The sequence below is a fragment of the Aspergillus oryzae genome, chromosome 2 (assembly GCF_000184455.2).
Source record: "Aspergillus oryzae RIB40 DNA, chromosome 2".
Lineage (NCBI taxonomy): Eukaryota > Fungi > Ascomycota > Eurotiomycetes > Eurotiales > Aspergillaceae > Aspergillus > Aspergillus oryzae.
The window spans coordinates 5,913,100-5,934,305 of NC_036436.1; the positions used below are offsets into that span (position 1 = coordinate 5,913,100).

The 21,206-nt window shown below is 48.1% G+C and overlaps 8 protein-coding genes across 8 annotated transcripts; 4 read left to right on the forward strand and 4 right to left on the reverse strand.

The window, feature by feature from the left end:
• Nucleotides 1–51: 51 nt before the first annotated feature.
• Nucleotides 52–527, reverse strand: AO090003001418 (uncharacterized protein; the record flags this gene model as incomplete). The annotated part of the gene is made up of 2 exons (XM_023235306.1): nucleotides 52–64; nucleotides 205–527. 2 exons carry the CDS (start codon nucleotides 525–527, stop codon nucleotides 52–54), a joined length of 336 nt encoding a protein of 111 aa, XP_023090338.1.
• A 994-nt stretch (nucleotides 528–1,521) lies between these two features.
• On the reverse strand, nucleotides 1,522–2,568 carry AO090003001419 (sterol desaturase family protein; the record flags this gene model as incomplete). The annotated part of the gene is made up of 1 exon (XM_001820423.3): nucleotides 1,522–2,568. One exon carries the CDS (start codon nucleotides 2,566–2,568, stop codon nucleotides 1,522–1,524), a length of 1,047 nt encoding a protein of 348 aa, XP_001820475.1.
• Nucleotides 2,569–5,559: 2,991 nt separating this feature from the next.
• On the forward strand, nucleotides 5,560–7,675 carry AO090003001420 (GMC family oxidoreductase; the record flags this gene model as incomplete). The annotated part of the gene is made up of 4 exons (XM_023235308.1): nucleotides 5,560–5,945; nucleotides 6,104–6,977; nucleotides 7,057–7,558; nucleotides 7,611–7,675. 4 exons carry the CDS (start codon nucleotides 5,560–5,562, stop codon nucleotides 7,673–7,675), a joined length of 1,827 nt encoding a protein of 608 aa, XP_023090339.1.
• Nucleotides 7,676–8,465: 790 nt separating this feature from the next.
• On the forward strand, nucleotides 8,466–11,618 carry AO090003001421 (uncharacterized protein; the record flags this gene model as incomplete). The annotated part of the gene is made up of 1 exon (XM_001820425.1): nucleotides 8,466–11,618. The coding sequence occupies one exon, from the start codon at nucleotides 8,466–8,468 to the stop codon at nucleotides 11,616–11,618; it is 3,153 nt and encodes a 1,050-aa protein (XP_001820477.1).
• A 566-nt stretch (nucleotides 11,619–12,184) lies between these two features.
• On the forward strand, nucleotides 12,185–12,961 carry AO090003001422 (FMN-binding negative transcriptional regulator; the record flags this gene model as incomplete). The annotated part of the gene is made up of 1 exon (XM_001820426.1): nucleotides 12,185–12,961. The coding sequence occupies one exon, from the start codon at nucleotides 12,185–12,187 to the stop codon at nucleotides 12,959–12,961; it is 777 nt and encodes a 258-aa protein (XP_001820478.1).
• Nucleotides 12,962–13,128: 167 nt separating this feature from the next.
• Nucleotides 13,129–15,788, reverse strand: AO090003001423 (sodium:solute symporter family protein; the record flags this gene model as incomplete). The annotated part of the gene is made up of 12 exons (XM_001820427.1): nucleotides 13,129–13,350; nucleotides 13,409–13,929; nucleotides 13,999–14,317; nucleotides 14,370–14,540; nucleotides 14,589–14,639; nucleotides 14,689–14,875; nucleotides 14,927–15,010; nucleotides 15,065–15,164; nucleotides 15,213–15,399; nucleotides 15,452–15,509; nucleotides 15,558–15,621; nucleotides 15,683–15,788. 12 exons carry the CDS (start codon nucleotides 15,786–15,788, stop codon nucleotides 13,129–13,131), a joined length of 2,070 nt encoding a protein of 689 aa, XP_001820479.1.
• Nucleotides 15,789–16,934: 1,146 nt separating this feature from the next.
• AO090003001424 (LLM class flavin-dependent oxidoreductase) lies at nucleotides 16,935–18,797 on the forward strand (the record flags this gene model as incomplete). Its single annotated transcript, XM_001820428.3, has 8 exons — nucleotides 16,935–17,010; nucleotides 17,071–17,211; nucleotides 17,263–17,473; nucleotides 17,530–17,542; nucleotides 17,599–17,658; nucleotides 17,713–18,269; nucleotides 18,326–18,503; nucleotides 18,570–18,797. The coding sequence occupies 8 exons, from the start codon at nucleotides 16,935–16,937 to the stop codon at nucleotides 18,795–18,797; spliced, it is 1,464 nt and encodes a 487-aa protein (XP_001820480.1).
• Nucleotides 18,798–19,050: 253 nt separating this feature from the next.
• On the reverse strand, nucleotides 19,051–19,666 carry AO090003001425 (uncharacterized protein; the record flags this gene model as incomplete). The annotated part of the gene is made up of 2 exons (XM_023235309.1): nucleotides 19,051–19,153; nucleotides 19,272–19,666. 2 exons carry the CDS (start codon nucleotides 19,664–19,666, stop codon nucleotides 19,051–19,053), a joined length of 498 nt encoding a protein of 165 aa, XP_023090340.1.
• Nucleotides 19,667–21,206: the final 1,540 nt, after the last annotated feature.

A 21,206-nucleotide genomic window follows, 5' to 3' on the forward strand; every position in this document is an offset into this window, starting at 1 on the left:
TCTAGAACAGTACGCAGTGAGGGTCTTTGCGGTTCCTCTAAATTGCGATACTCAGTTAGTTTCTCTGTAAGGAGAGTTACAGGTAGCGGAGAAATATACCTCGGATCATGAGCAACCAGGTCATAGTGGCCTCCAGTCAAACTGGACGTCCGTCAGCGTCATAGAATCCTAGATAACATTGTTGTCACGACAGTGGTATCTTACGCTTGTAATATATCGCCATCTCCAAACAGAGAAAGCCTTGCCTCGAGACCCGGTCCGCCGAAGTTGAACAGAATGGTTCCCTTCTTCGGTTCACGAGTAGCTGGGACTTTGAGAAGTTGAAGCTGGAGCGTTTTGCCTGAGTCAGGCTCGGTGTAGTCCAACGGCACAGTCAAGTTTCCGCATTGAGCTGGCGCAGTGACTCCTTCGTCTTCGCAATTGCCCCAGGCTATCTTCTCGGAGCGAGCGTGATTGTGAAGTGCAAGCGGTGTGGCATAAGAGCCAACCAAGAGAGATGTTAGAAGGAAAGTAGATTTCCAAGCCATTGTCGATGTGGTTGAAAGGCACTGGCTCGTTGTTTGTTGTTGACTGTGATAGAAGACATCTTCTCGACCAGGGCTTCACGTTCTTAAATCGTCAAGTGTGTCAGTGCGTGAGCAACCACATTATACCGAATGGAAGCGCTGGATATGGCCAATTTCAGATAATTTACGGCCAAGACAGTGATAGATTCCATGGCTACCACGGTGTTCCCCACTTAAGGCAGGGCTGAGTCGGACTTCCTCCAATGGTTACTCTCTATGGCATTCAGGCAACCAGAAGCTGGGGTACCCATCCACCTTGGTAAGCTTTGCTCAGCCTTAATCCTAATTGCCTTGGGTTGGCGTCGGGCTAAACACGTCGACACAGCCTCAGGCTCTAAGGTGTCGATATTACCCGGTTTGGTGATACGGAGCGCCGCCAAGAAAACACCGAAAAAGCAATGGTGAGCCAAGACTTCAACCTCGTATTGTCGTCTCTTTTCATACGTCCAACAAGAGCCTCGCTGGGCAATGACGATGATCATGGACATTGTTGGCATGTTTGGTCACATGATGCACTGGCATTGCCTTCTCGAGTCAGGACCAGGGCTGATGATCAAGGATTATAAGTCATATTCGACTCTTGTGGGTGCCTCGTGGTGATCGGAAGCCTTCATCTCGTGCTATATATAGTGCAAGGCAAAGATGACTGCGGGGGATGGTTTTCTCCTTACGGTAGCAAGGTTTGTGTACGGCATAGAGCTTTCTGTAGCAATTCAGGCTAAGGTTCTCTAGAGTATTCGTCAAGGTCATTATATATTTCCGTCTGCCCCTGCGGGCCGTCATGTAGGATCCATACAATATAAAAGCAAAAGGGTATATACAACAGTACATCATTCCATCGATAGAGCTAACCAATCAAGTGATCAAACTCTGTGCGTTCGCCTGGTCTCCTATATTTTCCGCCCCGCGACTCTTATATTCTCCGTAAACGCCATATCCTTCAGAGTTTGTCCAATCAAAGCAGCGGCATAGAAATCTGGTTATCGTAATCGATATTATCCCTGTAGCATTCGACCCGATCACCGCATGTGCCGAACACACGATCCCACAGACGGGTTTGTTTGCCGTAGTTTGCGCTCTTCTTCCATCCCCGGCGGTGGTGGATATCATGGTCTTCAATGATAAGTTCAGCGTTAAAGATCCGGAGGAACCAAGAGAGGGTGTTGGGCGGTACGGTGTGCAGGCGGAGGCCACTGTGGCCCGCGACCTCGGCGAAAACAACATACTGGTGGCAAATCCACCACTCGTAGAAACCCATAGGGAAACCCATGAGCTTCATGCTGAAGTAGGTCATGAGCGGGATACCAGCGATATCGAAAAACTCCTGTTCGGTATCGGCGTACAGTGTCAAGAGTGGATTGGGGTGCTTGGTCAGGTGGTGAGTCCGGTGGTATTTCCAGAGCCCGTTCATCTCGTGCATCAACCGGTGGTACCAATAAAACCAAAAGTCGAGAATGATTCCGTAGAGCCCGGCTTCGAGGGGGAGCCAGAGCCAATTCATAGTCGAAGGGGGTTGGCTGGCTCGATAGCTGAGGAACACGGTGAACATAGGGCGAAAGGTGGATGTCGAAACCAGGGAGTGGACGACCTTTTTCACGCCGACATCCGGCACCCCATCCCGCTCGTGTTGGTCGCCATCGAGGAATCCCAGGGTGTGGCCCAACCGCCGAAGGATGTGTATTTCATGAATGGCGATGGCCTTGAAGGCCGCGCTATAAAAGACGAAGGCGGCCAGGGGGCTTAGGTTGTGACCAGTATAGGATGTGTAGACGTGATGGATGGCGAGAGGGATGAATGCGTGGATGAGTACCCAGCAGTGCAGATGCCATTCCGGCATGTAGGGCACCTTCTCTTCCTTATTGTGGACAGGCACTTCTTTATCCAAAGCTATCGGATGGATGCCGAGTATCTCATAGAACCAGTGGAAGATGCTCCAGTCGGCGCGGTCTAGCCGACGCCATGTGGACTTCATGGAGTCCTTTGGGTTCAGATGGCCACTCATGAGGACTGTTTCTGCTATGTTATGATCGGTTAGGGAAAACGTTGCACCCCATGGGGAGGGGGGAAGGGCTTGCTATTTAATATCAGGAAGCTTCTGCCATGGCCACTACAACCTTTGGCCACGAAACGGCAAACTTTTAGACTGCCGTGGCATGTATTTCTAATACAGAAACTGCCGAGTCACCAATTATAAGGCGACAACACACTGCAATATGGCGTTTTGTACGGTAAAAAATGGTACGGGAGAAACCAGTAGTGCCCTAGCGCCTACCTAAATGCTTTCATTTTTGTGGTCAAGGAGTGTAGATCTTCGGGAGATCGAGACAGTCGGCATGTGAATGAGATTGTATTTTGGGTTGAGAAGGAAATGAGGGGCGTGGACTCACTGCAGATCAGGTCGAAAAAGGGGCCTCAGTAATGTGTTGGATGACTTCGGTTCGTGATTAGCGAGAGACTAAGCTACAGAAGGAAAGCAGTTCGCCATGGAACGGCTTCGACACTGCCTGTTTCACCATCCACATGATGTCAGTCATTAGTATTCCCCGCATGAATGTGCCTCGGACGTTCAAACTGTTGAGAATGGCCTGATACTTTGACTTTTAACACCGTTGCGATCTTCGATTAGGGTCTTCTGGATGATGCCTAGCCATCTTCTGAGACACACTAGACCCTTGTCAAAAGCTCCATAGTCGATGATGGATCGCACGATGATCCACGGCGCATGGAGGCGCTGTCTTGAATTCCCCGCGTCCACGATTTGGGTGCCATATAACCGTCAGTTCGAACCCCTTATCCGTTCCGTACTTTCTGGTGGGGCCTCTACCATGGAACATACTCCGTATGGATTAGTTAGGGTTGTTGGGCAACGCCTGAATAAGCAGACACAGTAGTGCGAAGGCGACAGGTTCGTCTGCCCTGATTATTTACTTCCATAATACTATTTTCTTGAGTAAGTGTAATTCGACAGAGGGGAACAGTGAGACCCTATCAGCAGTCTATGATCAGAGTGGACTTCAGTCTGGAACGAAATTTCCCCAACCGGGAAACGGGCGACGATCGCTCCACTTTGGCTGGTTACCGAGACGAGTAAGAGTTGCGAAATTCCCAGCCTAATGACGCCCCTGGCACACTTATTATGAAAATTATTACTTTTGTGTCAGTTTTCTTTGCTGCGAGCCAAGTGATGCCAAACCCAATGATCCGGATAACCATTTTGGGTAAGCGTTGCGATCTGATATACTCTCGGTTCACGCTCATTATAATGCATCAGTCATACCATTCTCCTATTACTCGTCAGGCTTCAGCATAACATCTGATAACCATGGCAGTTGCCGGGATTGCATGGCATAATTTTATCTGATCAAATTATTATTCCAGGCAGAAATATAGCGGGTGTGCGTGTTACCAGTCATGTTGAACAACAAACATGATATGTATACTGGCAGGCTTTAGACTGAAAAGCAAAGAGAGCTGAGGGTTTAAGGTTGTGTAATATTTCTAGATGAACTTGGCTCGCGTTCTACATGTCAAATATGGGTTACCGTGAACTAGTTTGCGTAATCCCTACCATATGCGAATCTCAAAGATGAATCACGACAGACTGGTATTTCTGCTAGGCGCAACGCTTATGCCTTATTCGTAGCTCTCGAGTTCTCGTCCAGTCCCATTCTGCCCGATATTAGGTGAACAATCTTGATATAGACTAAGGTTCGGCGTTGCTGTCGTGCATTCAAACACTATGATAGGTATCAATAAGGCCCAGCAGCCAAGTTGTCCAGTTTTAACTCGACACGAGAAAGGGTCTGTCTTCACATGGCTTCTGAAGATAGAGTCGCCACCGATACCTGTTTTATTCATGTCGACTTGTCCTTTCAATGAAGCCTCGGCCAAGTTTGGACATGATCACGTCTGCCACCGAAGAGCCTGGGAGTTATCGAAGCACATGAATGTCTATATGAAGTCCCAACGGGGCCACCAGCGAAGGCAGACACTTAACATCACCCAATGAGGATGTAACACGGGCGACGAATGGTCTCTGGATCACTGAAATGCATTCCCCTATGCGGAGCTACATTGCGTGGGTCTTTTACGCGTTATTTTGTCTTTTTCTTCGTCTGTACCACTTCTCTATGATGGCTTTTCAGAGCATTATTTTTTCGCCACTGTCTGTCATGGCCTCAATTGTGTCTGACTATAATAGCCAACGCTTTTTTTTTTTTTTTTTTTTTTGACAGTTTGAGTTCTAGTAAATCCATACGGCAGTCATGCCACAAAATTGGACTTGATGACTACATCATCCGTCTGGGACTGGTTACCACGTTGTCAAATGATCAATCAATCCCTATTTTGGGAAGGCTCAACAACGACCTTACCTGCGCTTGTATTCTTACACATGCGTTTCTCGACGAATGCGAGGGCTGGGCGTGCGGTGAGCTCCTACATCCCGAGTTTGGGCCGTATGTAGCTCTTTAGGACTCGGGCAGTCAACAGCCCATACTCACTTATTTGGTTCTTTCAAACATCTCCATGGTTCGTAATAATGGCGACTCCTACAATAATCATTGGAATCCTGCGATGGTAACAGAGACCTCCAGTCTCACACCACCTTTTATCGACAAGAACAATGTTTCCACGCAACAAAATAAATCGCCAAAAGGGTGTAGTCCTCAACAGTACGGAACCATACCTTAAGTTTATTATAGCTTGAATACTGCAGGGTTCTAATACGGACGACATTATTCGCAGCAAATGTGGGAGGTACCTTACCCTGGATTGCTCTTGCCTTTCGTAGCTTAAGGGGGTGCCTATCTAATTAACAAAATAGGCAGTGGCACCGTTATACCCAAGTCCAGGGCGGTTTCCGTGAAATCCCCATAGTAGTCTATAATTTTTCGCCTTCGTCCTTCTTCACTTATATGACTTGACATACTAGAGCTCGTCTTTTGTTACCGAATCCTCTATCTACTACTGTCGAGTATACCCACCCACCAACATGCCCCATCCGGTTCTCTTGCTATTGATTGCTCTGCACTGGTGTCTGATCCATACACTTGCCGTGCCGACATTCAACGGTCAGCCAGCCGTATCTGATGACTTGCTCCGTGACGGACGATTTGACTATGTTGTCGTCGGAGGCGGAACCGCAGGTATCGTCGTGGCCACTCGCCTAGCACAGAGATCCTATACCGTTGCGCTAATCGAAGCTGGTGGATTTTACGAGTACCAATCCCTTGCTGCTATTCCCTTGGGAGACATAATCCCTGTTGGATCAGATCCACGCAACAAGTTCAGCATCGATTGGGGATTTGTAACTGAAAATCAGCCCGGGGCAAACAATCGACCTATTCACTATGCCCGAGGAAAATGCCTCGGCGGATCGTATGTCATCTGATGCTCTTCCTACCTTGCTAACCAGCTAAACAAAGTTGAAGGTCGGCGCTGAACTTCATGATTTATCAACGGTATACTTCACACTTACCCTTGAGGATAACAGACATTAGCAGTCCAAATAGGCTAATACTTTGACCCATGCAAAGACCCACACGAGGTGCCATGGAGCGATGGGCTACTGCTGTAGGTGATAGCAGCTACACATTTGATCGCGTTCTGCCATATTTCAAGCGGAGTGTCCAGTTTACGCCTCCCAACCAGTTGACCCGATTCCCCAATTCGACACCATCGTTCGACCCAGCCGCTTACGATCCCCAAGGAGGGCCATTGCATGCGTCGTACCCTAACTACGCCATGCCATTCTCATCGTGGATGAGACTCGCAATGAACGCCATCGGAATCCCTGACCGGGATGAGTTCAACCTCGGGTCTTTGTTGGGGGGCCAGTATTGTACAAGCACCATCCGACCGCGGGACCAGAAAAGAAGCAGTTCCGAAAGCTCATTCCTTGAGACGAAACCTCCTCTTCTGACTACGTACACTTATGTATTGGCAAAGAAGATACTGTTCGACTCTCAAAAACACGCCACGGGCGTTTTGGCTAAGAGTAAACTCGGTGAGTTCAGGCTGCACGCCGACAAAGAGGTCATTGTGTCTGCGGGTGCATTCCAATCACCTCAGTTGCTCATGGTGTCTGGCATTGGCCCGGCAAAGACACTCGAAGATCATGGCATACCGGTTCTGGCCGACCGTCCTGGAGTCGGTCAGAATATGTGGGATCATCCACTGTTCGCCCTTTCGTACCGGGTTGGGATGCCAACGGCCTCGACGGTGGTGACGAGCATTTCATACCTTCTCAGGCAAGCGGCCAATGCTGCTATCTTCCGACAAGGACCCTTTACCAGCCCTATCACGGATTACTTAGGATGGGAAAAGATCCCCACTAGCCTGCGGGCTAACTTCTCCAGAGAAACTTTGCAGGATCTAGCACGCTTTCCCAATGACTGGCCAGAGGCAGAGGTATGTAGTTTCCGTCCTTGCCTCTGCTATACTACCCGTACATGGCGAGAATGATACTGTCTAATTCACGCTCATGTAGTACTTATCCGCGGCAGCATATGTCGGCGATGTTTCCAAGCCTGTCTTGATTCAACCCAGGGATGGCTATGATTACGCATCAATACTTGGTGTCCTTGTCGCTCCAACATCCCGAGGCAACGTAACAATCCGGTCAGCAGACACCTTCGACCTTCCGACTATCAATCCTAACTGGCTTTCCACCGAAACCGATCAGGAAGTGGCAATTGCCACATTCAAGCGAACACGGCAGGCCTTTGAAAGCGGTGCTATGGCGCCTATACTGATCGGAGATGAATACTATCCAGGGAATCGTGTGCAATCCAATGCAGAGATCCTGGAGTTTGTCAAAGATAACATGATGACCATCTGGCATGCCGCTTGCACTTGCAAGATGGGGACCGCGAAGGATGCAATGGCAGTGGTGGATTCTCACGCAAGGGTGTTTGGAGTTGACGGCTTGCGTGTTGTCGATGCGAGTGCATTCCCGCTTCTTCCTCCAGGTCACCCGCAATCAGTCGTGTGTAAGTCGTCGTAAAGCGTAGTTTCTTGCTTGAGTTGATCTGATATTTGCAGACATGCTTGCCGAGAAGATCTCCGATGCCATCGCTGCGGCTAACGGAACAACTGAAAGGCGTTAATACTCTGAGGCAACTATCTACGATGTATGTGCGTTGTATGATTTAAGATATATGATGTTAGGTAGGCCAGCAGGTATGGCTATGTGGCGATCTTCGGGGTGTTGATCATGGGATGAGGAAACAAAGGCTACATTCCGAAGCAAGATTGGTGATACCCTTCTTAGATACGGTAATCATAAGCAACTCCGCTGTAGGGAATTTACGCGTTGTAAGCAGTCCAACTGTGTATGTGAAATATAGTCCCATATAAAATTCCCTACAAACCCGATATAGGGGAACCTTCATAAAGTTATCTCTTTCTCCATGCAACATACCCTATCAGGGAGTAAAGTGGGTTCTTTTGTCTGAATAGTAGATGTTTTGCTTGTGCAGAAATAAACATATACTTTACAATGCTGTAGTTCCAAACCTTGCCTGTATAACAAAATATATATCGCTTCACTACACGATAAACTATATTAGGACACCATTTGCAACACAGATTTGCAATAAATAATTACATGATATATATCATATGGAGCCCTGAGGCATCTGGTAATACCTCGTTCATATAGAAATTTGACTACAGGCAAATCATATGGTTTTCCACAATTAACTGCTTGTATAGCAAGTGATGAGCCACAGCGGCGGAGGGCAGAAGTGCGCAGCCTTGCAGGAACACGTGGTTATTCTTATTACCCCTCCTTTCCCAGCCTGATGAAAAGTGGTTTTTTGCATTCTCCTGCCAGTTTGTGGCTCGCTGGTGCAAACGACAGTGAACTTGTTGTTTCAATCCTAGTTTCAACCCGCCATGGTATTATTGACGCACGATCAGTACACAATCGCGTGGATATGCGCCTTACCACTGGAGATGGCGGCGGCTTGCGCTATGCTGACCAAGGCTCACACTCCCCTGTCCAAAGCCTCCACAGATCCAAATGCCTATGAACTTGGCGAATTGAACGGATATTTCATCGTCATTGCGTGCCTACCAGCTGGGGTTTATGGAAAGGTGTCCGCCGCAACCCTCGTGTCTCGCATGCGCTCAACCTTTCCTCGGCTTCAGTTTGGACTGATGGTGGGCATTGGGGGCGGCGTCCCAAGCAACAGTAATGACATTCGATTAGGAGATGTGGTGGTCAGCAAACCGGTTGGAAAGTATACTGGGGTGATACAATATGATTACGGAAAGGCAGTTCAAGGTGGACAATTCGAGCCGACCGGTGCATTAAACAAACCACCACAGGCTCTTTTGGCACATATCAGTCGATTTGAAGCAAAGCAAATGACTGGGGGTGAGGAAGACCTTTCTAAGATAATATCAGAAGTCCTGGAACGGAATCCCGAGATGAAGAAAAGGTTTTCACCCCCAGAACAGGACACAGACGTTCTTTTTCATTCTTCCTATCATCATGGCAAAAAGGGAGATACCTGTGAAACCTGTGACAAGGAGCAATTGGTCAAACGACAAAGGCGTGATACTAGAGCCCCGTTCATCCACTACGGGTTGATTGCGTCGGGAGACCAGGTGATGAAGGACTCGGAAACACGAGATCGTCTGGCTCAACGACATGGGATACTCTGTTTTGAGATGGAAGCTGCAGGCCTCATGGATGATCTTTCGACCCTTGTGATTCGAGGGATATGCGACTATTGTGACTCGCATAAACAGAAAGACTGGCAAGGATATGCAGCTCTGACAGCCGCTGCCTATGCGAAATTGCTGTTATCTGTCGTACCTGCTTGCCCTATGGACGTTGACTCCCCGAAGAGCCATAAAGGACGGCATTGGGTGGTCTCACTGGCAAGGAATCCAAGATTTGTCGGTCGTCAGGATGAAATCGCGCAGCTCGAAGAATTACTCACAATGCAAGATGGGCCCAAGAGAATTGCCATCACCGGCTTGGGGGGGATTGGAAAGACACAAGTTGCCCTAGAGGTAGCATACCGCATACGGGACCGAGACAAGGAATGCTCGGTTTTCTGGGTTCCATGTACAAGCCATGGGATGATTGAGCAGACGTTCGTAAATATCGCACAGACACTAGGACTCCATGACGTGAAGCCAGCGGAGGTTAAAGAACAGATCAAAGTATGCCTCAGCTCTGAGCGTGCAGGAAAGTGGCTTCTCATTTTTGACAATGCAGACAATTCAGAGATGTGGCTCACGGGCAATGATACAACCCCAGCCCTCGAGGACTTCCTCCCTATGAGTGATCAAGGCCACATTCTATTCACTACCCGCAATGGGGAGCTTGCGGTTGATCTCACGGGATCCAATATTATTTCTGTTCCAGATGTGGATAAGGAAACTGCCTCAAGTATCCTGGAGAATTTATTGTTGCAGAAACACTTGCTTGAGGACCATATTACAACAGTTATCCTCCTAGAACAGCTGGCATTCCTTCCATTAGCAATCGCACAGGCCTCCGCATATATCAACAAAAAGCGCCTCACTCTATCTGCATACCTGACACTTTTGCAAGAAGAGGAAGATGACGCCGTGGAACTGCTTAGTGAAGACTTTAGGGATCCAGGGCGCTATAAGGATATCCAGAACCCCGTGATCACCACATGGTTGATATCGTTTAAACAGATTCAGCATCAAGACCAATTAGCAGCGGACTACCTATCTTTCATGGCCTGTATCAACCCACGGAATATTCCCCACTCCCTTCTTCCTCCCCAGAGCTCTAGTAAACGAACACTTGACGCTTTGGGACTCTTAAATGCATACTCATTCACCACTAGCCAAGGCCCGGATATAAGTATGCACAGACTTGTGCATATTGCAACTCGCAACTGGCTTAGAAAGAATGGACTGTTTTCTCACTGGGTTCGAAGAGTGGCTGATCGTATAGATAAGGCTTTCCCAAATGATCATTATACCAATCGAGCACTTTGGCGAGAGTACCTCCCTCATGGCTTGGCACTAGTGCATGATAGCGAATTTATTGTACAACGAGGAAGATACATCAATTTGGTTGGGAAGATTGCAGATTGCCTTACCAGTGATGCAAGATACCACGAAGCAGAGGCACTATATAAGACGCTGATAAGGATTAATCAGAACAGAGATGGCCTAGAACACACCACCACCCTGGTCAGCATAGCGAAACTGGCATCAACCTACCGCAGCCAGGGACGATGGCATGAAGCGGAACAGCTGGATATACAAGTGCTAGAGACATGTGAAATAGAGCTAGGGCCTATACATCCTTATACTCTGGCCAGCCTAGGGAATCTCGCATCAACCTACTGGGAGCAGGGACGATCGAATGAAGCCGAGAACCTGGAAGTACAGCTAATAAAGACATTTAAAAGATTTTTTGGGGTTGAGCATCCCAATACTCTGGTCAGCATGAGTAACCTAGCTTCGACCTACCGCAGCAAGGGACAATGGAATGAAGCAGAAAGGCTGGATATAGAAGTGCTGGAGACAATGAAGACAGTGCTTGGGACTGAGCATCCTAGTACTCTGACCAGTATGAATAACCTAGCATCAACCTACTGGAATCAGGGACGGTGGAATGAAGCGGAGGAGCTGTGGGTACAGGTAGTAGAGAAAAGAAAGGCAGTGCTGGGAGTTGAACACCATGACACGCTGACCGGTATAGGGAATCTGGCGGCAACCTACTGGGAACAGGGACGAGGGCATGAAGCGGAGAAGCTGGAGGTGCAAGTGATGGAAACAATGAAGATAGTGCTTGGAGCCGAGCATCCTGATACTTTGACCAGCATGGCCAACCTTGCTCATACCTGGGAGGCCCTTGGGAACCTTCAAGATGCTTTGGATCTAATAGGAAAATGTTCTGAGTTAAGCCGTGAAGTGCTAGGGCCTGACCATCCGGCTGCCAGATCCACATTTCGCTCTCTTGACAACTGGATAAATAAGTATGGTTTATACCCAAATTGTACAGCCCCAGCGGCACCAACTGAGATACAACGTTCGCAATATCTATAGGAAACTTCAAAGGGGTCTCCAGCAGATATAACAATCACTCAGTTGCTTCGTCAAGACCACATCAATCCAACTCTCAGCCAAAGACTGTCAGCTGCAACCCTATTTATTGGAAAACATCCCTTCGAGCTTTGGGTTCAACTCATTGGCAATGGTTTAGCCGAGGATGTAGATTTTTGAATAATGAAGTCATCCATCTGGCATAGAGACATGAATTAGGTTACGCTGTCTAGAATTGTTCTCAGGAGGACGTGAGGTAGTGTGGGTCATGGCTGTGCACATTTTAAATCATGCGACAGTGGGATTGTCACTAGGATCAGCTCCTTGAAGGCAACAAGCTCGGGGAAGAATACAAACTAAGTTCTCCTATATAATAAGGGTCGTGTTAAAAGGACCTCCAAGCCGACCCTATCGGACATTGAACCGACATACATAACCGAGGCAATGGATTGGCTTATCTTATCGGATAATCTTATCGGCTATCAACCACAGCGCATCAATAGTAACACTAGAGAAGTGTCAAGACAACCAACTCAACAAGGTCGTCAAACTTCCCCAAGACCTCCAAAATGTACAACCAACCCATCTACGCCGAGACAACACCAGAAATACTCTACCAATTCATCCGCGAACACCCCCTCGGCATCCTCACAACCGCAATCCCATCAACCCACTACCCCCTCCTCCAATCCACCCACATCCCCTGGATCCTCGACCCTCCAAACCAAATCCATGGATCCCCCAAAGCAAGACTCCGCGCCCACATCGCCCGCCAAAACCCACAATCCAAAGCCATAATTGACTCCCTCAAAGACTCCAACTCAACCTCCGGCTCCCAATTATCACAAGAAGTCATGATCCTCTTCACATCCCCGCATCACCACTACGTGACCCCGAAATTTTACACAGAGACGAAACCAGTGACCGGGAAAGTAGCGCCTACGTGGAATTACAGCACGGTGCAGGTTTATGGTACCGCGACTGTGTATTTTGATCCCGATGTGAAAGAGACGGGGGAGTTTCTGGATAAGCAATTACGGGATTTGTCAGATCATTGTGAGAGTGATATTATGGGGTTTACGGGGGAGGAGGGGAGGGAGGAGCCTTGGAGAGTGGATGAGGCGCCGGAGGGGTACTTGAGGGTTTTGAAGAGGAATATTGTCGGGTTGAGTGTGGAGGTTGAGAGGATTGAGGGGAAGGTTAAGATGAGTCAGGAGAGGAAACGGGGGGATAGGGAGGGCGTTATAGAGGGGTTGGGGAGGTTGGGGACTGATACAGCGAGGGAGGTTGCGAGGTTAGTCAGGGTTAGGGGAGATATGAGGGATGGTCATGGTGTGGGGGGGTGATTCTTGCCGCTTTGTGGTGTATATCATGGTTTTTGGAACAGAGTAGATTAGGGTATTAGGGGGAGGCGATATTGGTCTGAACAGCTTCATATAACATGTAACGATATACTTCCAGCCCGAACCAAACCGGAAGATAAATGGGAGATGAATGCCATCCAGAATGAACACTAGGTCCGGTCTTCTCTCTTCACCTCCTCAGCCGTATCACTTATCGAAGGAGACGACGAGCTCTCATTTCCGACAGCTTCCTTCCTCCCGTTACCCACACACAACCCTCGATAAACCTGTGTAATCTGCTGAATACCCCCATCAAAGATAGGATAAAAGATAGCTACCAGCATGGTCACCCAAAGCCAAATAATAGCAACAACAACCCATGCCGAAAAGAACTGCAAAAGTCAGCTTCTCAACCGGCAAAACCCTCCAGGTAAAGATATAGATACATACCCCCTTCCCAAAAACATATTTCGACCCATACATCGGCAACGGCCAAATAACCCAATGACCAAGGAACGTCGCGATAGACCAAAATGCCGCAATACGACCCCATCGTTTCAATTCCTGGGGATAAAATGCAGAGGTATGTCGGGCACCTTCTTCCAATCTCTTCTCCTGTCGGTTAGTTTTATCGTGGCTGTGCACGGTCGTTAGATCACTCTCTAGTCGTTCTAGGGCAAGTTTCTCCTTCTTGAAGTCATTCCAGTCATAGTTCTGTGGACGGACTAGCGTGATAACGACGGAGTACAGAATGGGCGAGAATGCAGATGCGACGGTTCCGTACACACATGGTAATATCTGACCCGTCGCGGAAACAGAAACAGAGCCGTAGAAATGCTGGGCTGTTCCGAGCCAGACACCGATTCCGGTTGTCATACCTAGGACGGGGGAGAGAATAGCAGCTGCGGTGCTTTGGCGGCGCCAGAGGATGGTGAATGCCATTGGGAAGATACCGGGGCATGTTACGACTCCTGTGTCAATCAGCATATGTGCTACTTACCATGGCAAGGTAGTGTGGACGGTGTATTCTTGATACTAACCGAGCATATATAAAGTCCACCCAAGGTCAATCCCCACATAATGGAGCATAGTACTGAATCCGGCGGAGAACGCGGCGAAAAAGATCACACCAAAGTGACTTGACCGGATGATGTCGCGATCGGATGCATTTCGATTGAAATATTCGCGATATACATCGAAACTGAGAATGGAGCTGACTGCAATTACCTGTGCTGAAAGTGTTGACGTGACGGCCATGAATGTAATTAGGAGAATCGCAGCTGCTCCGCCTTTGCCTGCGATTGTCATTGCGGCATATGGTAGGACGAGCCCTCCGCTGACTTCGCTTGTGGTCATTCTCTGCATGTGATCAGTAGGACTGGGTAGTATGTTACAGTTTAGAAGTACCTACTCTGGGATATGTGGGGAAGGATGGTTGGTTTTCTAGTCCGATGGCTACGGAGCTCATGATGGTTCCTAGGGCCCATGGGATGGCGAAGTATGCGATGCCTCCGATTGTGTAGCCTGGAACTACCGAGGACGGGGCGGCGGAAAATGCTTTGATGAAATAGCTTGTATCCATCTGGTAGAGTTAGAACGTCCCCTACCAAGCATGGGTGATTACACCTACAATCACCAGACCAAAGTTCGAGCATATATGCAGGATCCCAAAGAGCATCGCCTAGAGCTAATGTCAGCGTCGCTGGTGTGGCGACATGCGACCGACCTACCCCTTTAGATGTCATGGTCAAGTATGTTCCCTCATGGTTTCCTGAAACTGGATGTCTTTGCGCGGCAGCTTGAACCAGGTCGTATAACCTGCCGATGGAACCGACTTCGTCAACTGTGAATGCTTTGATAGAGAAGTAGCACGCAATGATAAGGATGATGGCCGTGTGGAAGTAGTCGGTGAGGAATCTGCGACTCTATGTAAGTATGTATTGTCTGAGGGATTAAGCGTTTACTCACGTCGCCTTAATTCCACCAACAAAGGTATAGACGGTCACACCAACTGGTAGGAGAAATGTGGCAGCGATAATGTGCATACCTGTTCTTTTCAGGTGTTAGTGTTAGACTAAGAGACACTGCAGTAAGGACATCACTGACACAGCAGATATGACAGCAGCCGCTCCGAGAAGCATGTTAGCACAAGCGAAGATATTGTTAACCAAGCAGAGTGTCATGAAGACAATATGTGCAGTCCGACCTTGGAGAGTCAGCATTGCAGAGGAAACAGTGGTAGAATAAATCACACCATATCGGATTCTAACCACTTCAAGTGAAGTGTGTGCCTCTGGAATCTTGCGTTTGCAGGATATTCCGATGAGGGCAAAAAATACAATCATTGGACTGCATCCGGCAGCAAACCAGAATGGGCCCGCTACGCCATAGTCATATCCGACAAATGACGAGCCCAGCATGGCTGTTGTCCAAAGCCATGACTGTTTGTTTTAGTCAGAGTGTATTATTCGACGTCGAGTAGGGAAGACGTACGGATATCACGGCTGATGCTGTTAAGCCCGTTCGAACAGTTCGATTTGCCGTCATGAACCTGAGGGTAATTAGCGATATTAACGGAACATGGCAACTGAGACCCTACATTTCCGTCTTCTTATTGTCCTCTCCCGTTGTCTTCTTGAGAACCTTTGTGATAAGCATCATCACTAAGACGAAGTTAGCGACCCAAGTATATGCGCAATTGCAAAGGGTATAGAATGAGCATACCAAAAGCGATGATCAGGCCAATGACCACTACGATTACATATCCAACCGCCTGCGACAATGGTGGTTGGACAGAGTCATTGCCACCTCTGGCTGTCAGCTCTGTCATGGTCACTGCTGGATGGACCTCGCAATGTAGTGTAGAGACGACTCTTTTTTTCTATCCGATAAAAAGTTGATATCGTATAAAGGCGAGAGTGGTACGCTTCCGCTAGTATATAAGAAGTCCAATGCAATGGGGTCTGTGCAGAATAAGTATTTCCAAAGCTTTTACGGATCTCTGGACGGCTACAATTCCCACGAATAGACGTGTTCACCAAAACCCCAAACTGGTGGGTGATCGGCGCCCTTGCGGATATCAGGGACTATGAGAGAGTTAATGATATGACCTGGCTACTGGATGAGGTGATTTGGTTTCTACGTGCTGGGATTGGCCGATTCATTTATCAGATGGGCTGCTGGATGGGGTGGATAATCCAATATATGGTCCAAGAAACCGACGGTCTGGTAGCATGGAAAACTTAAAATAATTCTAATTGCACATAACCTGGTTTAGAACCCTACTGATGATATGGCCATCCATCGCAGGGAATCGTTCATCAGACTAGCTGCCACATCTTAGATGATGTCCAATCCGGATGATTGAGACAATTTCACGGGCGGTGTAGTAAGTATTTACTAGTAAGACTTTCGTGTGGTGCTCTCTCTCTCTCTTTTTTTGTTTTTTATCTAGGCTTTTGACCCGGGAAATGGTCGGGATGGATTGCGTGATGCTGGTGTTTGGTGACGAGCAGCGGCAGATCTTCTTGGTAGAGAAAATCCCGGTGACTGATTTTTGGATCTTCCCTTCGTGGTAACAACCCAACTCTTACAAGAAATGGAAATTGACACGGACATAGTGCCCTGAGTTATAAAAGATGTGATCGCTAATTTGTATGGCCGACCTCACAGATCCCGCATGGTGTCATCGCGACCCACTTTGATGCTATATAGGACAAGGACACCACCCCTCGATCCCTGTCAAGGCTGAGAATGAGGGGAATTCGGGTAATGGTGCTGGCTAATATTAATACTGATAGAGGGGCACTTCGTCATATAGGCTTTAATTTCTCCTTGCTCAGTTGTTTCCCGTAGACACTGGCGACTGGAATCTCATTGATATACTCTGTAGTGCTCTCACCTCTGCTAGAATTGAACTTCTTGTTTTTCATTTCGGTCTACCAACGAAGTCCAAATACCCTGCTATTTCCTAACCATGACTGTGACTAATGACTCATCGCCACCAAATGGCCCGCGCAAGTCACTTATCCTCAATGCCTTCGTTGAAATGTGTACGGCCGAACATCTACATGGCCAATTGATGCCATAAGTCTCGCTAATCACCAATATAGGCAGCGGCCACCAATCGCCAGGCTTATGGCGACACCCCGAGGACGAATCCCATCGGTTCAACGATATCGACCACTGGATTGAACTAGCAAAACTCCTCGAGTCGGCTAAATTCCACGGCATCTTCATCGCAGATGTACTAGGTAAGTTTACCGTGAATATCAAGCGAGGATGAGATTCTGATAATTACATAGGAGGCTATGATGTATACAAAGGTCCTAGGAACCTTGAGCCAGCGATTATTTCGGGAGCCCAGTGGCCGGTCAATGAGCCTTTGGCTGTGGTGCCTGCAATGGCGGCTGCCACTAAAAATATCGGGTTCGGAGTGACGGTCACGACGACTTATGAGCAGCCGTATCATTTGGCTAGACGGCTTTCGACTATTGATCATTTGACTAAGGGGCGGTAAGTTAGTCAGGGTTCTTGATTCTGAATGTGACTAATCTATTTCTATTTTGCAGTATTGGCTGGAATGTGAGTTTGACTTTACAGATTGACTTGGGAAATGTCTGACGCACAGTATCGTATAGATCGTCACCGGATATCTCGACTCTGCTGCCCGAAACCTCGGTCACACTCAACAGCCACAGGTAAACACATCCATATCCTACCCAAATATCATAAGTTCAATCTAACTAAAATAGCACGACGACCGCTACGCAATCGCCGAAGAATACATCAAAGTAACGTACAAACTCTGGGAGTCATCCTGGCGATCCGACGCCGTAGTCCTCGACCGCGAACGCGGAATCTACACCGACCCATCCCGAGTCCGAGAAATCAACCACGTCGGAAAATACTTCAGCGTCCCAGGCCCACACATCTGCCAACCCAGTCCACAGCGAACACCCGTTATTCTACAAGCCGGCACCTCCAAATCAGGAAAGGCCTTCGCAGCCCAACACGCCGAGGCCATCTTTGTCGCGGGACATAGTCCCGTGGTTGTGGCGAAGAATGTGGCCGAAATCCGCGAGCTAGCGAAGACGCAGTTCGGGCGCGATCCGCAGAGTATCAAGTTTTTGGCTCTTATTTGTCCAGTCTTGGGTCATACTGAGGAGGAGGCGCAGGAGAAATTCAAGTATTATCGCAGTCTAGGGTCGATAGATGGGGCTTTGGCGCTGTTTGGGGGGTGGACAGGGATTAATTTGGATACGTATGGCGATGATGAGGAGCTAAGGCATGTGGAGAGTAATGCTATTCGGTATGTATACGATCATATATGCCTTCCGAGGATTGTATGTCTAATTGTGTTTGCAGTTCTGCTGTCGAGGGATGGTCAAAGGCCACGCCTGGCGTCGATAAGTGGACTAAGTCCACCGTTGGACAACATATTACCGTGGGCGGCTTAGGGGCAACCCCGGTTGGGACCTCCGAACAAGTAGCCGACGAGATGGAGCGATGGGTGCGGGAAGCCGATGTGGATGGGTTCAACCTTGTAAGTTCTGAGCATGTCCCGGTTGCAACGTAAGCGTGCAAAGTACATCCTACTGATTGCGAGAAGGCATACGCCGTAAAGCCCGGTTCGTTCAAGGATATCATCGAGCTTCTGATTCCGGAACTTCGCCGTCGTGGTCTATTCTGGGACGACTATGCTGTCAACCACGGCACATATCGGGAGAACCTCTACGGGAAGCCGGGGCAAAGCGGGCCACCAGATGACCACCCGGCTGCGAAATACCGCTGGAATGCGGGTGTTGATGCAGAGGAACACAAAATTCCCGATAATTGATTTGACTTTTGTTAGGATGAGAGACGGGGGTATTTCTCGTTAAGTTAGCAATCAAATAAATAGATTTCAATATAGAAGAGTGTGTTCGCTGAGTAAATGATCACCATTGGTACAAACAAAATCACTTAGATCCCGAAATGCTGAAACTGATCATGCGTGCAGCTGTCATAATAAAATGAAGCAATTCGCGCCATAACATTGCCTCCAGATCTAATGTACGCGGCGAATATGCTCCAACAGATTATCCTGTCGGTTACACACCTTCCTGCATCCCCGGACCGGGCAGTCGTATGAACGTGGAGACACGTGCAGGACGTCGATATGTCGCATCAACTCGGCCTTCCGTCCGAATGTGCCTTCGTACTTGCAGTCTTTCCAGCCACAGCGAAGAGGGGGGGTACTGTTACTCCTGGGTCAAGGATATCATTAGAATATTCACGAATTTACCTTATATATGTGTGCCAAATGACTTACTGTGACTGGGGAGACTTCCGCTGGGATCGGGGATTCTGAGCCTTGAGTGAAGGTTTGGGTTTCACGGATTCTTCCAACGGCTGCTCAGTTGGGAAAACCGGTGTCATACCTTGTGGCTGGTACGTGTTGGAGAAGAATGGGCTGTCCAAGTTCATCACGAGTTGGTTATCATACCCTGTGTTGTGATTGGTCGGTGGGGCAATTAAACTATGTGGATCCAAGGTTGTGGCATCCACCATTGGGGCATCGGATTGCGAGTTACTCGATAAAGGATGATTTTGATTCGGTGGTTGCGGTACGTTACGGAAGATAGTTTCGAGATCTTCGAGCTCTTGTTGTATCCCCGGTGGAAGGTAGAAGTCATTCCAGTCAGTAGCTGCGGGAAACCAGGCCATGGTGGAGAGATTTGTCCGCAGGAGAATACGAAACAAAGAAGGAAAGAAAGAAACGATGGAGGGTTATGAGAAGGCCCGGCAGACACGCAAGACCTAGAGGACAAAGAAAGAAGGTAAGGGAGTCGAAACAGCGATGACCAGAGGATAAATGGATATTATATCTAATTATCGTTATTTTTCTGAGTCCAGAGAGAAGATTGCTTCATGTTCACGTTGCTCGGCGGTGTGTAATAGGAAAGTGTGTGGGACAAAAGTGATGATGGGTCTGCCTAACCATCGTACATTGTCTTTATGCAACTCCATCTGCCATGCGACGAAAATTCTCTTCTCCACGTATATCCTATGTGGGCTATGATCGTATAATGGACTGTGCACCATATCCTGCCCAACCATCGTACATCGTCTTTATGCAACTCCATCTGCCATGCGACGAAAATTCTCTTCTCCACGTATATTCTATGTGGGCTATGATCGTATAATGGACTGTGCACCATATCCTGCCCAATCATCGTACATCGTCTTTAAGCAACCACATCCAGTGCGCCTCACCAAGGTCATCGATCATGCTGCAGGTTTACGCCTTACCCGATGGGAACAATGTGTTGGTTGTGGGTCATGACCGAACGAGTAAGATTCTCATTGGTTACCTTAGCGTTTCGAGGTCCGTACTTACACCGGACTTTTCCGCGCTCTACGCCAAATGTCAGCTACCTCCTGAGATACCCTACGGAAATGCGTGCTTCAGGGCAAAATGCTCCGCATTGCCCTGTTCACGTGATAGCAAACCCCTCCCCCCACCCCAGGGACCTCATAGTACAATGTATGGTATTCCCAGTATCTAAGTAATTAAAACAGAGAGGAAGAAAGAAGGAGGGAAAGGAGGACTGGGAAGAACTTTGAAAATTGGCGAGATTCTAGTCGAGGAGGTTAAAGTAGGCGGCGAGTGCCTTGCTACTATTCTCTATCTCGCATTGGTTCAAGACTCTTTTAGGTTCTGTACTCGATATCAATCGCCACCCACAACGGTGATGAATATATCAAGATAACTAGCTGCCTAATGAATCCTATGTCTATAAGCGTATATCAGGCAAAGAAACAATCATTGATTTCATCGTTCATCGTACTACCCACCTGGACATAAGCACTACTGTGTGGGGGCTATTAATTTGCGTATCCGACAGGCTGAATTCAATCCTACCATGTACAGTCTACATAAGCTCATTGGCTACTACGTTTAGTGGGAGATGTACTCCGGAGTAATTGTAGGTGCCTAGAGGCCCTTTTTTTGCAACCACGTGGTCGTAGTCCAGTATAAAAGCCTTCCTTTGTTTAGTTTTTCAATAGCAATTCAAGAATCTTACCTTTCATTAAGGAACTCGTATTCTTCACCTCTTTACAGTAATTGATTAAATCCTCAAATCCCCAGGTCGAGGCTAATTTTCTTTACAGTTGTACATGACTATATATACTTGACTTTCCCAGCCTGACAAGATAAACTACCGTCGTCAACATTTTCATTACCTCTCCCAACACCAACGAT